The 13,662-nt window shown below is 39.7% G+C and overlaps 1 protein-coding gene across 3 annotated transcripts in view; it reads left to right on the top strand.

Moving 5' to 3' along the window:
• The window catches only part of LOC139741811 (CCR4-NOT transcription complex subunit 2-like), a 244,380-nt gene that overhangs the window by 40,556 nt on the left and 190,162 nt on the right, over positions 1–13,662 (top strand). For all 3 annotated transcript variants that reach the window (XM_071652398.1, XM_071652396.1, XM_071652397.1), the window contains exon 2: positions 7,067–7,112. In XM_071652398.1, the coding sequence (XP_071508499.1) occupies positions 7,067–7,112 (46 nt within the window). The remainder of the gene's footprint in view (positions 1–7,066; positions 7,113–13,662) is intronic.

Raw genomic sequence — 13,662 nt, 5'->3', positions numbered from 1 at the left:
ATTCTGAAAGGTACAAGCATCACATAGAAGATGTCATATATTACCTTAACACAGAAAGAGAACAATGTTAAGTATTTTCGACCCGAAGCAGTGATTAGGTACTGAACAGGTAGCATAAGGAGTTGGCAATGCAATCCAATCACTATCGCAAGTCTATCCTCAATTTACAATATTGTATTACCATGGAAACAGCCATTAGTAGTAGGTGTCATATCCAATTTCTGTGTGGAGGAAGACTTACAGAGCGAATATCGATAGACCAGGAGGTGTGATGTCTCTCTCACACCTCCCTAGATAGACTGCCTATTTCACAGTACCACGCACAGGTCTTCAAAGAATGCAATCTATGTGATGACTGACCCTGTACAAAGAGTTTATCAACTTTTTTCCGGTGGTGAGGTGTATGACTTTGGTCAGGGTTTGACATTTTACCTCAGCTCCCATTATATTGCGTGCCTTCTCTTTGTATTGTAGCTCCATGCTCTAAGGGTATCTTTACCAGTATAAGGGGGGAAAAGTGTGCCTACTATTTCAGCCTTTAGTTCAAACAACCCCAGTGGTATTTGTTCAGCTCTATAGAGAAAAGGGAAAACGACTTCCTCGGGACTACAGGAGAATATTTGTCCCAGACCTATAGATCAAAATTTGAGTATAATTAAATGTTAAAGTTACAAAGGATATCCCAATTAGACACTCAAATATATACAGTCGACCTGTCTTAGTGGCCACCTGTCTAAAGTGGCTACCTGCATATTATATAGCGGCCACTAAAACATTCCCCACACACGAAATTGCAGTATTATAGACCCTTTATATAGTGGTCACCTGCCTTAGCGTTGCCAGTGGCCGCTCATTTTGTATCCCGTGGTGAATATCTAACTACATATAGCAGCCCTACAAACCTTCAGCTGAACCATTAAATCAACCATGAATACATTAGCTGTGAATTCTACCCTCTCTCTCTGTTCTGCCATGGACGTCACTGCCCGTTGGCGATCACTGATGCAGTATGTTCCGCCATCTCCCTCTATCGTCGCACGAATGCAGCAATGTAGACCTCTCTCGCCGACTAATCCAGCCATTGCAGAAAGGAAAGTGAGTCGCTGTCGTCCACGTGATCTCTTCCCATTCACAAATCCAGACAGGACTAGATGTTCAGTTTGCCTCTTCCTCACGACGTGGCCCAAAAACTGCATCTGGCGTTTCCTGATGGTCGAGAGCAGCTCACGTTCAGCCGACACCATTTCAGTACTTCTGTGTTTGATTTTTCTTTCCGTCCATGATATTTTCAACATTCGCCTGTAGCACCACATCTCGAAACTTTCTATTCTGTGTCTCATCGGCTTATTAACTGTCCATTGTCTCGGCGCCGTATGTCATAGCTGACCATATGTATGTCTTCAAGAACCGTTTCCTTGTGGCGATGGGACAATTTGCGGTTCGTCATCGACCTTGCGCATGTTCTGAAACGCTGTCTTTGCCAATGCCAATTCTACACTTGATTTCTTGTTCTGAGCAGCTGTCTGAAGTCAGCAGGCTACCGAGGTAATTGAAAGATGAGAATTCTACCAAGTCCTATCAAAAGAACTGAAATAGGCTGAGGGCTATTCCACAGGTTGGTGGAAATGAGATTGAAAAATCAATTCAGTATTTTTCTGTGTTATTTTCATTTTTAGTCCTTCACACATGATATGTTTCAGGAACCAAAAATAAAAAGTTAATTTTCATATGTTTACTTTGGGAAAAAATGGTTGAAAGTTGTGACTTCCATTCTGTACCAAAATACACGAAAAATAGTGAAAAATGGAATGTGGCATATTACAATTTCATTATTGCAACATCATGCCAGTTATTCATTTCTGAATTTTAGAAGACTCAAATTACCTAAAATACCACAACAGCTTTCAAGTAAATTTGTAGAACTTGTTCAAAAATATTATTGTAACCCACTTAGGTGATGTAACGTGAGTAACCAAAAAAACTGACTTTGTTTTCGAGAGAACAATTCTTCACATTATATTGGTGGGATTTGAAATTCTCTTCTTCAAACAAAGTTGACAAGGTGATGACTATCAAAATCACAACAGAATACTAATCTTTATAAAAATGATGAAGAAAAACTATAACGTGAGTAACCTTGTAACGTGAGTAACCATTTTGTAACGTGAGTAACCAGCAAAATTATAAATTCAGGTAATATTTACTGTGGGATGGCAAGTTTTAAGTCTCGTGGTAAGCTTTGAAGTTATTTTTGGTTCATTAAAAGTGAAATGAGAGTACCCCTCTCTGATGTGACTCTTTCCTCATCAAAAGTAAACAAATAAATGAATAAATATGAGGTTGGTACATGGCATTGTCAATTTTGGAAACACATGCTCTTTTCTACAAGGTGTTCCCAGATGTCAAAGTGGGAAAGTAGGGCCTAAGTAAAATTTACTGAACTTTGTCTCAATCATGTCCAACTTTCAAACAAGCTTCCCCACAATGTTTGTTTTTAAAATACGTAAATATCAAGAGAACTTCATATTGGAAATTAGTGCTCTTCACAAAGTATCATCACCATGTCCCATTCTGCATGAGCTCCCAGAGATCTAGAGATTCTTGTGTACATAGTGAACCTACACGTAAGTGAGCATGCTGGATGAATGAGTGCAATTTGTGCAAGGATGGTGGAGATTCATAAGAATCATGAACTCTGACAGTGCTGGTACCCAGCAGTACATTTGGAAATCTGCGCACAGAAGACAACCGATAAAATGAAAGCTGTTGAGGAGAGCACCACACATGACCTAGTCAATTACAACATACTGTAGTTTGGTGCCTCAACTCCTCCAACATAACAAGCGTCACCAGGCAGAGTATATGAGGACCAGACATGCAACCAAACAACCAACAAAAATTATCCTAAAGAAGCCCTCATTGAGGTTCATTTCAGCAAAAATTACACCTGTGTTGCTCAAGATAAGATCCAGAGTACCTACTGGAGTCAAAGGCAGGTTAGTCTTTTTTACAGTGGCAGTGTGGCATTCTGGGTCTCAGCACTCCCACGTCAACACATCAGATAATCTTGCCCACATAAAAGGAAACTGTGCTGGATGGCTTACCAGATCATGTGAAAAAGGATTTCTCTGGTCAGATGGCCCAGCATCATAATTAAAAAACAGAAACATTGCAGCATCACTGTACACACTGCATAGATAAACTCTAGATTTAGTGGAACTTTAATAGACACATCCGATGGCCAGTGACTAGTGGGCAGGATAGCTATATTTGTGATACATCAAATGTGGGGTAAAGTAAGGATCAGAAAAGCTAATATGTGTGATGCTACTACATCTGTTGCTGTAGTTAAAGGCATGAAGGGTGTAACAGTGGCAGTCCTGTCACCAGCTGAGATGAAGGCTGGAAATTTTCTTCATATTGGTATCATATATGAAGCCACACACCCCATTCCAGGAATCACAAGCATAAATCATATCTATTTTTTCAAAAGCTTAGGAGATCTCAAAATTCCTGATTTCTGCAGATGCAGCAAGTCAAGTTTAACCAGAGTCAGAGGAGGCACAAGAGAACCCGTCTATCTATTAGAGACTGGTATACAGTGGAGTAAGACAGAAGAATGTATCCTGGAGAAGTAATTGCTGTTGGCCAAGAGAATAAGTACATATCAAGTATAATGTACACTGTATCTGTAATGGACCAAGTTGGGATGCATTGGAAATGGCCCAACCCTTGTAATCTTTTACATGAAATAGAAGATGTTTAATGAAAAAAAACTACTGTAGATGCACCAGCTATCAATATTGGCAATAATTGTGGACATTTTAACTTTCAATACAAACACATATCAGCTGGATAGTACAATATAGTCAAAATGCAGGTTAAATGACATGGACAGTAGTATCAAGAAAGGAGAGCTCAATGTGAACATTTGATTTGGATTTTTAGTCTATGTCTAGGGTCTATTGTTATAGTCAATTTGAAGAGTATTTAATTATGTTTGTCTATTTTTTATACTTACTGTTCTTTTTTAATTGATGCTGAAGCAAGAAATTAAATTGAATGCATTTGTTGAGTTTTTTTCATTTGCAAAGCCCATGCCAGATCTCATACAGTATAGTAAAATAGCATACAAACTGTCCAAATTAGTAAAAGAGAAAATGAAACCTACTCAGAATGTTATCTTTAAACATAAACTGGTCTCTGATATTCTACACACATTATTTCAGAAAAAAAAAAAATGGAATGCTACACACATTATTAATTTTTTTGTGACGTTTATATTGAGGACCATACATGGACAAAATGTAACGTGAGTAACCGTAACGTGAGTAACCACCTTATCTGCACCCCAAGAAAAATCCATGCGTTTGTTATTTTTCATACTATATACAAAGTTTGTCTCCCTACTGTACTTCTTTGAAATGGATATAATTAACTTTCATAAAGGCTTGGTATGAGGACACTTTTCGCTTTTGTCGACTTTTCATTTTATGCATGTCCAAATCGTGTAACGTGAGTAACCGACACATTTTAAAGATTTGCCAGGAGCATATCGAAATTTCTCAAGTTTTGTTTTTATACAAAGGATAGTCAGACTGTATACTTTGTTGTGATAAAAAGTTGTTTGGTTCTTAAGGGAGTTACAGCTCCAGGAATGAGTGAAGGTTTCTCCAAGTGTAACGTGAGTAACCGTGGAATAGCCCTGAAAGAAATTTTAAAATGAAGTAAATTGTACAAAGAAATCCCCACATTAAAGCTGCTCATGCAAACTTATTTGCTGTCATTTTCTAAAAGAATAACATGCAGTATTTTATACTATTATACAATGTTAGTGTTGAAATTCAAAATGGCCTCCGATCTGTCTATAGTGGCCACTTTTGACATTTCCTTTGTGTAGTTGCTACAGGCAGGTTTGACTGTACAGGGCTCAACATTAGCAGTGGCCCAGGGTTACTAAAAATTTACATTGGGCCACCCAATTCCAAAAATATTTTCTTTTGGTAGCCTGATCGGCCAACTGAAATTCAAGATAGATTGTTAATAAGTTATTACATTTTCCTTTTATCTAGGACCACAAAAATCTCAAATATGAGGATTTTAGTGGCCTGAACAGGTTACCAGAGAAAAAAAGGTTATACGAGCCCTGATATTTTCTATATATTGGGGATTTACTACCCGAAATCTGAGGTTTGTAAACCACTCGCATTGGCCGAGATATTTGAAGTTATATAACACCTTAATAGATCCTTGTTCATTAGTTGTTTGATGTTGATCATTTGTCCCATTTTACTAAATATTACATCATCATTCATGCAACTGTGGCTCCATTTACCATGCAGTGTTGGATCCATGCGATTTGCTCCACTTGCTCGCATGCCAAGAGCCCAGCACATAACATCGGTAAAACGTGTGCGTTTGCATGGTGCATGCGATAAAGCATATTGATGGACAGCGCGCTAGCATAGCTCTCGGCACTCTCTTGATCTCAGATCTCACATTTTCTTTCCTGTTTCTAAATTCAGAAACATCAAATGACAAGTATCTTATTTTAGGTGTTTTAAAACAATTTTTTTTTCATTTGTGCAATGGACAGAATGTTTCATTTAGTGAAAGATAAAGTTATTTCATCTTTCACATCATGAAATATTCTAACGATCCATTGCACTCATAAACATTCATTATTTGTATGATATCATTATACTGCTTAAAAGATGTGTACATGAGAAGATGCACACATGAAGATTGTGGCAAGAGTGGATGATCATAATTTGGTCAAGAATATTGTAGATCAAAATTGTAACCGAATGTATTAACAAAATGTTGAGGCTCATTGTGAAGAGTTATAAAGTTGTTTTTAATCTTTTCCTGCCTGAATGTTGTCTTCAGAGCTTCTATATCTACAGAGCGAGTATACATAGTGAAAGTTATGTTGTGAACCACAGTGTTTATATGGCCCAAAATTATGAATCATCTTCAAATCATCCATTTGATCAATAGGCAAGACTGTTTTGTGTGAAAATCATGATGGCAGCAATGTCTAGACTTTGAGATATCATGGTCCTGATATTCCTTTAGTGTCACTCTAAATGAATGATATTTTGTGATATGGAAATTTTGCACATTTGCACAATTTTTGTCCCCGCCGAACGAGTTCGAGCAGGGGACTATGAAACGGGCTCCGTACGTGTGTGTGTCCGTGTGTCCGTCTGTCCGTCCGTGCGTCCGTGTGTGATCAAAATGTTCAAAATGCTACTCCTTCGCCATTTCTAACCCGATTTTGATTCTGTTTGCTTTATATGATAGCACTACATGGGAGCTTTGAAACTTCTATACAGAATTTCAGTTGTGACCATTGACCTTGACCTTTGACCTATATTGTACATTTTGCTACCAAATGCTACTCCTTCGCCATTTCTAACCCGACTTCGATTCCGTTTGCTTTATGTGATGGCACTAGGTTAGGGCTTCAAAACTTCTACACAAAATTTTGACCTTTGACTTCTTTGACCTTTGACCTTGATTTTTTACCTATATTGTACATTGGCTACAAAATGCTACTCCGCCATTTCTAACCCGATTTCGATTCCGTTTGCTTTATGTGATGGCACTAGGTGAGGGCTTCAAAACTTCTACATAGAATTTTGACCTTTGACTTCTTTGACCTTTGACCTTGATCTTTTTACCTATATTGTACATTTTGCTACTAAATGCTACTTCCGGCGGGGACATATATTACGCACCGCGTAATTTCTACTTTTCCTTGTTAGTTTTTACAAGCATACAGCTTTTAAAAGTGAAAATGTTTTCAGTAGTACACTATAACACATACATAATTCATACTTTTACAGGTGACATGTTATACTGACAGTGTGTGAACCTGAACCTGAACATGCAAAATTAACTGGTATATTGTGTGGCTATGTGCAAACATTTTCACTTTTTTACAGCTACAATACAATACTTGTCTGTAATGTATTTTGACCCCTTTGTGTTTCCTGTGTCATAATTTAAAAAAAAACAACAACAACACTTGAATACGAGCACTTCTTACTTTTTCCATCAGCCCAAGAATACCCAGATGAAAGAACACCTATCCAGATGTCTGGACAGTAAGTACATCTTCCTCATTCTCTTTGTTTTTGTATTTCAAGCTTCTTGTCATTGTCAGAATCTGTGCTGTAAAGTTACAAACTCCAAACTTAAAGCCAAAACATAGTTCTGGTACGCCTGCAAAAGTTGTCAAATTTCGCTCCCAAATGTGAACGTATGCCTAGCAAATGTGCGGAATAACACTGTAATAACAAGATATTTGATGGGTACCGACGAAAATGCCAAATATTAACCAAAAAGGTTCAGTCTCAGAATTTACCAGAACGGGGTCAGGCTAAACTCGGACTCGGGGATAACTCGGCCTTGCTTTGACGGCGGGCTGAGTTGTATTGGTTGTCCCTCTGGATTATACAGTGTTGTACTATGGGAGCGGCCTGTATAAACTAGCGCTTCGTGTTCTGGCTACTCGACGTAATGGTCCGAGTTGTTACAACGCACGCATCACAAACCTCTTTGGCGTGCATGCAAAATTAGTGTGCGCCTATCAAGCACCTCTAAAAACAATCAAAGACGCTTGATAAACAACAACAAAAACTTCAAAGACAGCGCGTCTCAGCAACTGAGGTGATGTGCGTATATAGGCTTGAGAACTGCGCGCTGTCCATTTGTTTTGTACAGGATTAGCACGCACTTTCCTGTCTGTTCAGCTAGGCCTCGTTTGGTATTATACAGGAGAATATGGCGATCACGAACTGGGTGTAAATTGTCTGAAATAGAGTCAAGTTTTCCCTGAGACTGAGCTAGTCTGGATCCTTCTGGAATAAAAGTCGGTTTTCCGACTTTTATTATTTTTCTCAAAATACTCCAAAACGACTCATCATTCTGGTAAATCGCATCAGCCAGGTAAGTTTCTTTGTAGACTCTTTCGATATATTGCAAGCAAATATGAAATGGTGCCAGACGGGTTCTCAAGCCCTTACCAGAACTGTTTTCACTTTAACAGGGCCTGTGGAAGGTGGGACCTTTCTCTTTAAGCTGTTGGTAAACGTGGCTCATGGGCAAGTCAGAAGGCAAAATTTCATCTTTGCTCAATATTGATATGTTTGGTATCATTTTGAAGCTTATGAGTTGAAGTTTTGATTTCCATGGAGGAAAAATGATATTATGTAAATTTATGCAAATTTCAAAGGCTTCATTTGCATAAATGTGAAACAGCGCTACGTATGGGACATTTATAAAAATTCATATTTATTCAAAGGAAAGCAAATGATATTTGATTAACATGTGGACATAAGAAGTTCATCAAATAGTTTAACTTGGTATGAAAATTTAGGGATTATGCAAATGATTATGCAAATTATCTCGTGTCCTATCATGAGATGTCCCATACGTAACAAATGGAGGTCATTTTTTTAGGTTTTTTCTGAAATTTCTAAGGTTATTTGAATACCCTTCTGGAAAGTTCTAATCTATTGTTTAGAGAAGTTTTATACCATAGAAAGAAAAAAAAATAGTAAAAGAAATATTTTTTTATTAGGCAATGAAATAATGTTACGTATGGGACAAATGCGTTATGTATGGGACATCCTCATACATATTGTATGTGAATGCATGTAGCTAGCTGGGAAGGTCTCTCAGTACACAAATGGTCAATCATCCTGAAGAAAGCATCCCAACTTTGCAGCTACCGTAAAGTCCCGTGTATAAGACGCACTATTTTTTTGTTGGAAAACAGAGAAAATCGGGGGTGCGTCTTATACACGGGTATGGTCGAATCATGGAAAAAAATCTGTCACATACACCCAATTTTACAAGGTCAACTTAGGGCCATGTGTGCCCATCGATGTTCGGAGGGTAAGCAATCACTAAAACTTACAGATAAATGAGCGATCTTTCAATCTGGACACACACAACAGCTGTAAATATGGGATAAACTTACATCGGCCTTGTGTAGTAACGATGTATCAATCTGGCCATAGACAACAGCTGTAGCTACCAATGTATATATCACTGATCAGTCTACCAAGCTACCCGGTACCAGAGTACCAACAGCCAACCTAGTAGCTGAAATACGCGATGTACAGGTATCATTACTAAATTACCGATATCGTAAGATTTATCAATGTAGTAGTATCAATAGCCATAGACAAAAGCTGTAAAATACGGAGTAGGATCGACACTATGTCACCGTAATGTGAACGATGTGTGAAGCATGCATGCATATCCAGGGCTTGACCTTAACTTTTTTTCTAGGAAGCCAGCCGGGCTCCTCAGGGACCTTTTTAGGGAGCCAAATTGAGTTTTAGGGAGCAACGTTTCCCTCAGTCACAATCAGCAGTAGAGGTCTATTACATGTATTAACATGGTGGAGAAGATTTCATTTAGATATAACAGGGAGGTGGGAAGAGACATGTATGCATTTCTCCACAGACACAAGCCTGAGATACCTTGTTCTTAGTCTCTTACGGGTTTTAGCACAGTCACAGTGTGTGTGTGCCTGTGCCTGCCGTGCACCTGCGTGTGTGTGTGTGTGGAGGTGTTTTGTGTGTTCCCTCTCCCATTCCCTTCTGTAATTTCTTACCCTGGTCTTTTCATATTGTGTTTCTTTCTCAGTTCTTCTTTTTTTTAGCTGCAAGGTCTGGGTTAGAGACATTCATGTAACGCCACATGTTGATTGATCAGCAGAGCTGCCAACTTTGGAAGCACAAATCCGTACTCAGCAGCTCAAAAATCCGTATTTTTCCACCAGAATTCATATTTTTTTTCCATCTCCCTCTTTTTGCTATTTTGAATTAAACTCGTCGACTTATAAGGCTTACAGGCTCTAAACATAACATTACGACACATGCCGAAGTATCGAGCTGGTCACCAGCACAATAAAGAATCCAAACTACGCAATGTTCAGCGTTGATTGATTGCTTTCTCGCAATGCGTGTGTAAAAGCGCATGTACTGTATGTACCTACAGAAACTTGCTGGGCTGGTTATGGAAGCTTCCACTATCTAGCAGGGGAGGGGGAATGCTTTCATCTTCTCAAGAAAGCTTCTGTGTGAGCGAATGCAAAACTCTGTTCGGTGTTTCCAACTATTGTTTACTATAAAACATAATCATGCGTTGTTTTCAGGCTTTTTCATATTACTGGATTTTAAACAGTATTTTCTGAACTTATTCCAATTTCTTTTACCCTGACTGGAATCGGAAAGTCTGCTATAACGATGATCGCAAAATGCCGCGCTGTGTGTGGTTGCGCCAATGTGCAAACACGTGGTTTCACTTTCAAGTTTAAAGGAATACGCCATGTGCTCCTGCCTAAGAGGTTACTGCAAGTTCGATGGATCGAATGCGCCATAGCTGAGCTGAATGGCTTGTTTACGGTAAACATGCAGTTTACATTCGATACGAAGAAGTCATTACGTCTTTCACGAGGAAAAACATACAAAACAAACAAGCAAAAAACACCTACGAACGAATGTTGATAGCCAAAACTTTGAAAAATAATAAGCAGTTATGATGAGCATTAACTGAAATCAATTGTCAATTGTCATGATTTTGCTGTCTAACCAGGTGATGACTTCATCTCATTGGACCTACTCGTAGTGAATTTGTCTGGGCATACGGGACCTTTTAAGTATTTCTGTGATTGCCTTTTTAATTGACTGATTAATCGATCCTTTTTTTATTTTTCAGGGAACATAAGATATTCGATTAAGTACACTATTTTCAACTGTTTGATGTTATCTACTATACGCCAAAAGGCTATAGAATCACAATATCTTTGCAATGATTCCTTTAATTCAACTAATGAGCTGGTTCTTCGATAGGTATTTCCAGGATATTTACACGCTGTATATTCCAGCGCGCGCATTCTTTCGTCTGGCACGCACCTGGGTGTGGCACCTGCTTTTGTGGAAATTTCCACAAGGGGAGAGGGGTAGGTGGGTGTCAAGTTTCTTCGAGCCGAAGAGACTGCATGTATTCAGTATTTCACAATCTCTTCGCGGTAATTTATTGTCATTCGTGCTTTCCCCTTATTCTTTGCTGATATTGAACATTCAGATTTAACTTAACGAAGGTTGGTAGATCGTGGATCTTTTTGTTGTGAGGTGTATGTAATTTTTTTTTTAATCATTCTTTGGAGGGAAAAGAAGAGTAAGGGGGAAAGAAGAATAAGAGGAAAGTGAAATAAAACGAATGGCACGTACGCTCACCATTCACAGTAAGCCGTCTTTTTATACCAGCATAGTTTTCATCACCATCAGAGATCACTCAGATCATTTTAGCCTTTTCCCATCAACGTTAAGAAACACGCATAGTCCCTCGAGATAAACACCGAGGAAAATAAATAACAACAAAGTATCAACTCCTCCCAACAACACAAATATTTAGAAAAGACAACACAGGTCGCTTCGATTGGAAAAAGTATTGCTGCAAAGCGGAGAAATCGCTGTTACAAAAATAACAGTGCGAGACACTTGAAAGAATTACGTTTAAATATTTCAAAGTATAAAGAGAACGGATAAAGTGATATAAAGTGGAAGAAATCGTACGAAACGAGGTGTGAGAAATGACAGAAATAGAACGAGAAGTTTAGTAGTACGATTAGGCCCTCGCAAAAGTTTGCAGCACCAAAAGCTACGCGAAAATTAATACACATCGGAAACTCGGTATTGCGACGAGATCCTTGGGATCGTCAATAAACGATACAAAACAAAGGAAATTAATTCATTTTGACCGGAAAATAGTTTGTTATAAGTATTCTGTTATATGAGATCTCCTTTAATAGGCCTAGAAATACATCGAGTTTCCACGATACTCAGGAAAGAAAGTTTGAACGCTTTTCACCTAAACATACTGCAGTGCACATCAATACACGAACAGAAACTCACCTCTTTCTTGCAGAAAAATGATGCAATAACGTTACAAAAAACACACACAACACTCTAAAAATCATTTCGTACTTGGGAGGCAAGGGAAAAGCGGAAGAAGTAGAGAAAAAGAAGCAGATATTGCACAACGGAGCGCTTCTACCTCGACTCAAAACGAAATAGGGTACTGTTTACAGTGGCAGCTGGCTACAGTGTGTAGCTAAGCTACTATACTCACGCTCCCCAGCCGGCCACACATGGGGATACCACGGCGATCGATGTAAACATCCAGGGTCCGTAGGCGACAGGGATTCAGGCGCGCGAAGTTCCGTTCGGTGTACACAGTAAGCAAACAGCGAATTGCGTGTGCGCACACTATTCTATCATAGAAGCTACGAACACACACACGTTGGGTACACAGACAAAGACACACTTACATGCGGGCAACGAGGGCCGGCTGGAGAATGAAACATGTACAGTGCAGTCCAATTGCAGGGATAATAACTTCAGGCATCAGGGCTCGTTGCGCGCGCCGGGGCCGCTTGCGCTCGTCAGTTAAATGATAGTGTGAGTGTGTACGGCACATAAACTAAATTCTGTGTTGAAACGTGAGGCTATACAGCAAAAAAACTTAAGGAGCCAGCCGGGCTTTTTTCATACATTTCTAGGGAGCCCGTAGCGATACTGGGGAGCCAATGGTCCCCGGGCTCCTGCTAAGGTCGAGCCCTGATATCCATGGCGTTCATTTGCTCTTGATTCACGAGGCCAGGATCCATAGCATAGCTACACTGTAGCTAGCTAGCTAGAAAGCCTTTTGCAAAGGCAGCAGCTGCCACTGCAGAGAGGCTCTCGCAATGGACTCGCGTGCACACAGCGATCGGATCGGAGCGCGCTTGCCCATTGCGCACTGTGTGTGCAAGTCCATTGCTCTTTGTGTGGGTGTGCTGAAATTATAGCGAGCTGCTTTTTGCAAAAGGCTCGCACTGTGCATACAAGCATGGTACAAGAGACACACATGTTACTTGTAATTCCTCCGGGCAAAACAACAGTGAGTGTAATTACCGTACGCACCGTACGTCTCGGCGTACGATCCCTCTGCTACACTTGTTGATGTTTTTCTTATTTTTCGTAATGAACCTTCCAGTCTGACATGCGTCAATATGCAAGACACCCTATGTATGATAGCAAAGATCGTACTGTACACTCATGAGTAGGATGATACATGTACATGTAGGCCTACCACGATTGAAAGGCGAAACAATAGCAAGTGAGTACTGAGACAAGTCTCGCATTTTGCGTTTTCCATATTTTGCCGATGTCTGATGAATACCACTAAAAGAAAGTTTAAAAGGAAACAAAAAATAAAGCAAATACATGCTGCATTCTAGGGAAATTTTGAGCTTAAATAATATATTTGACACGCAATATTTGCGTGGAAATTTTCGTGTTTTTAGCTCACCTGAGCCAAAGGCTCAAGTGAGCTATTGCGATCGCCCTTCGTCCGGCGTCCGTCGTGCGTCGTGCGTCGTGCGTCGTGCGTCGTGCGTCGTCCGTCGTCCGTCGTGCGTCGTCCGTCGTCCGTCGTGCGTCGTGCGTAAACTTTTTACATTTTCATCTTCTTCTTGAAAACCCCACGACCGATTTTCATCAAACTTGGCAGGTAGCATCCCTAGGGGGTTAGGAACTCAATTTGTTAAAATGGGCACCATGCCCCACCCAGGGGGCCCCCAGGGGGGCCCAAACC

Source organism: Diadema antillarum, unplaced genomic scaffold (assembly GCF_040938485.1).
Source record: "Diadema antillarum isolate AM-2024a unplaced genomic scaffold, OU_Dant_1.0 seq00000955_RagTag, whole genome shotgun sequence".
NCBI classification, from domain to species: domain Eukaryota; kingdom Metazoa; phylum Echinodermata; class Echinoidea; order Diadematoida; family Diadematidae; genus Diadema; species Diadema antillarum.
This window is presented reverse-complemented; position numbering and strand designations above follow the sequence as displayed.